Source organism: Cebidichthys violaceus, unplaced genomic scaffold, assembly GCF_023349555.1.
Source record: "Cebidichthys violaceus isolate CVI_PGR_0920_01 unplaced genomic scaffold, fCebVio1.0.p SCAF_20, whole genome shotgun sequence".
Taxonomy (NCBI): Eukaryota; Metazoa; Chordata; class Actinopteri; order Perciformes; family Stichaeidae; genus Cebidichthys; species Cebidichthys violaceus.
This window is the reverse complement of record NW_027176373.1, coordinates 8931673-8935192: the sequence shown is the minus strand read 5'-3', so window position 1 is coordinate 8935192 and position 3520 is coordinate 8931673. Positions and strand designations below refer to the sequence as shown.

Genomic DNA, 3520 nt, shown 5'->3' with positions numbered 1-3520 from the left:
TACTTTATGTTTTGTGAGTTCATCTAAATGTTGTCAATATGTGCTTCTAAGACATTATCTGGTATAATTTAATAAAACCATGTTATTGTAAAATTGCAGAATTTATGGTAATAAAATAAATCCTCGTTTGTATTTCATTGCTTAAACGTGTGATACTTAGTAGTATGGTTGCTACATGAGGCTTAAACATCAACCAACTGAATAATAATATTGATAACCGCTCATTTTGGTCGGCTGCCTGTCCTCAGTATCACACGCGGACACTACTAAGCCCCACCCCTCGTTGCTTGATTGACATCTCTGATCCCGAGACAGCAGGGTGACCAGTCACGCTCTCGCCATGCAAATGAGCCGCGCTCGGGCCGGGCGGGCGCCCATGTGGACCAGCACCATGCCTTGTTGTTCTGAGCGCTGATTGGCTCTCCGGCGCATGATTGTTCTTCATGCGCTGCGGGCCAGCGGCGAGGACGAAAACACGGAGCAACGGTGACATGGAGCGGACCTCGCTTTCTCGACTCCCACGGAGGTACGCGAGTACACCGCGAGCCCTTTTTGACCCAGGGGTTTTCAAACCGAGGTTAAGATAGTTCGAATGTAAAGTTTGACGTGATTTGGGAGAGCTAAAGGTTAGTGCTTAGACGACAGCGCGGAGTCGGAGGGAAAATGCGGTCTCCGGGTTTTGTCAGACGCCGTAGTAACAGGGCGGGGCAGGAATCTGGGAGGGCGGGCCCTAACGAGAACACGACTCGCCTTGTTGTGTGTATTCCCGTGCTCGCATCGCCATCTTGTTGCAATCCTATTTTTTTTTTTTAACGTATGCGAGGATCTACTTTCCATTCGGCTGGATTAAAAATCGACCGTCTGGTTTCAGGAGCTACACACAGGGGACGAAAAGCTCGGGCCTGTGGGTGTGAACCGTGCACACGGCGCTTCCTACCGGGACACTACCTACCTAACCCCCTCGGTCTTTTTCCTCCTTCCGTCCCGAGCCACCGGGTCGCCTGTCGTGAGGGTTTTACGCGCAATGAGCATCGACACACTTTTGGAGGCGGCCAGATATCTGGAATGGCAAGCCCAGCAACAACAGATCACACGTGGTGAGTTCAACAGCAGATTGGTGCATCGCGCGGAACGTACGTGACAGTGCGGGCTACATCCTAAACTGCGTTTTAAGGGGGGGGAGACCGTATCCCGTTACTATCGGCGACCGGGGCTTGCATTTTCAACCGACCCGCCTATGAAGAACGGAAGCGTCTGCAGTTTTTGTTCATGCAAAAAAAAAAAAGAAACTGAAGTCTCTGCAAACTATCTGCGCATCCCGAGCCGCTATTTGTTGCACAAATGTGTCTTCCCGTAATGCGGAAACGGTCAAAGTTGTTTTCGGAACTACTTTGCGCGCTCTCGGTGTGTGTATGCATATGTGTGTGTGTGTGTGTGTGTGTGTGTGTGTGTGTGTGTGTGTGTGTGAGTGAGTGACAGTTTGAACACTAGTGACTCACCGTACATGTGTGTGTGAGGAGTTCCTGTCAGTCACCGTGTTCCATGTGTCTTTTATATCTTTGTCATGAAGTATCTCGCTGTATGGTGTGCAGTTTATTGCAGTGTATATACATTTAAAAGCTCAAATGCACGTGTTTCCACCCCTGAAATCTAAAACGAGTGATCGTTTTCAACAGAGTTTCACATATCTGTTACAAATAAGCTCTTACAATCGATTTGCCCCCTTTCTTTTTCTTTTTCTGCCCGTCGAGCCCCGGCAGGGCGGTGTCGAGCAGAGCTCTGCTCTTTACATAATACCCTGACATTGCTCAGCTATCTTGTGACACACACACACACACACACACACACACACTGGGGCGGGCCCCTCACGCGCTCACCACCTCCCTTTTTTGTTTATCTGCGTGCGAGCATTTAGACTATTTGTTTGTGTTCCTTATATTTATTTGACACGATGAGTCAGTCGAGGTAAAGATCCGTGACTCGCTATAGAATGAGACGGGGGGGGGGGGGGGGGGGGGGCACTGCTTTTCTCGTGTTTCTCCCCTCTGATGACGTGTCAGACAAATCAACCCCCTTCCCCCAGCATACTTACCCTACCGCGTGCTAGGATCCACCCACAACGACCACGTGCACACGGCCCCCCAACCCCCCCGCCTCTGCTAGATACACACCTACGCGCACGCACGCACGCACTCCTCGTCCCCGCCCTTCCCATTCAGTCTACTGACAGTGGCACCAATGCATAACTTATATTTACGTTTGGGTGCACTTGCCAAGTCATAGTATGGTATATGTGGATTGTACTACAAAAGTTAAAAATAAAGTTTTTTGTATACACCAGTAAATGTCAACTTATGTCAGTATGTTGGACGTTATTATTGACTTCTGCTACTTGGCCCCTCTGTGGAATTTCGATTTGTTTGTGTTTCCTATTTGCAAACTAAAACAACAACAACTGTACTATAACACCAGTGCATCCTTTACAACTAGAACCAAGCAATATAGTTGCACTAATCATGGTCTTATAAAGGTACATTTTTTTAAATATTCATGTGTATCAAAATATGGGACGCTTATGCAAAATCTAAAGCAATGAACGGTGTTCATCTGTTATACATGACAGGAGGCTAAACTTACCATAATTGTAAAGCAGAGACTTTGATAACGCTTTTAGTTTTTGCCCTGGATAGAATATCTGGAATGATACGATTACGGCTGCAACTAATTATTCTTTTCTTGATTAATTGAAAATCAGAAACCACAGAATGAATAATTCATAAGCTCACATCTCTACTGTGAGGAAGCCCTATTAATAGACAACTCAATTGTTGACGAATCCCACAAATTTAAACCCCGACATATGACTTTAAGGCACAGACATCACACTTCTCTGAGGTGAAGAAGGCTGGCAGGTGAGAGGAGAATTGCGTCATCGGAGGTTTGCAGTTTCACGTGGAGAACAACTGAAAGTATTACTTAATAGGCAGCCAGGCATGTTGCCATGTGGTGTCTCTAGTTCCTCTCTAATGGTGGAGATGGCTGTGTGTTGGCATCGTGCAGATTTGAGGAATCCCTAGGATCTTCTGTTTCTAATGCTGCTGTTTCCATGGTGACAGAGGGCTTTCCACATTGCTTTGAGTCTGTGTGCAATAACCACTCACTCACAGTATTTACAGTGTGTGTGTGTGTGTGTGTGTGTGTGTGTGTGTGTGTGTGTGTGTGTGTGTGTGTGTATATGTGTGCGCTGCGTACTCAACACGAGCACAGCGTGGGAACATTCCCGCCCTACGATGGGACTTTTTAGATTTTAATTTTTTGACTTTTTTTTTTTGTTTGCAACAATGCTTAATTTATGTGTTGACCCAGACCAGCAGATCGTCTCCTTGACATCAGTCCTGATGCTGCTGGTCGGACGAGCCTGACGTAACCCAGCATGCTCGGAGCTGGGACGGTCCAATCACAGTGCAGACAGAGGGGGGTTCTCTCCAGTCAGGAAATGGATGCAGACTTGATTTCTCTG

At 47.0% G+C, this 3520-nt stretch overlaps 1 protein-coding gene across 2 annotated transcripts in view; it reads left to right on the top strand.

Moving 5' to 3' along the window:
• Positions 1 to 761: 761 nt before the first annotated feature.
• mntb (MAX network transcriptional repressor b) overlaps positions 762 to 3520 on the top strand; it is a 13068-nt gene continuing 10309 nt past the window's right edge. For both annotated transcript variants that reach the window (XM_068716095.1, XM_068716094.1), the window contains exon 1: positions 762 to 1097. In XM_068716095.1, the coding sequence (XP_068572196.1) occupies positions 1025 to 1097 (73 nt within the window). In that variant the 5' untranslated portion in view covers positions 762 to 1024. The remainder of the gene's footprint in view (positions 1098 to 3520) is intronic.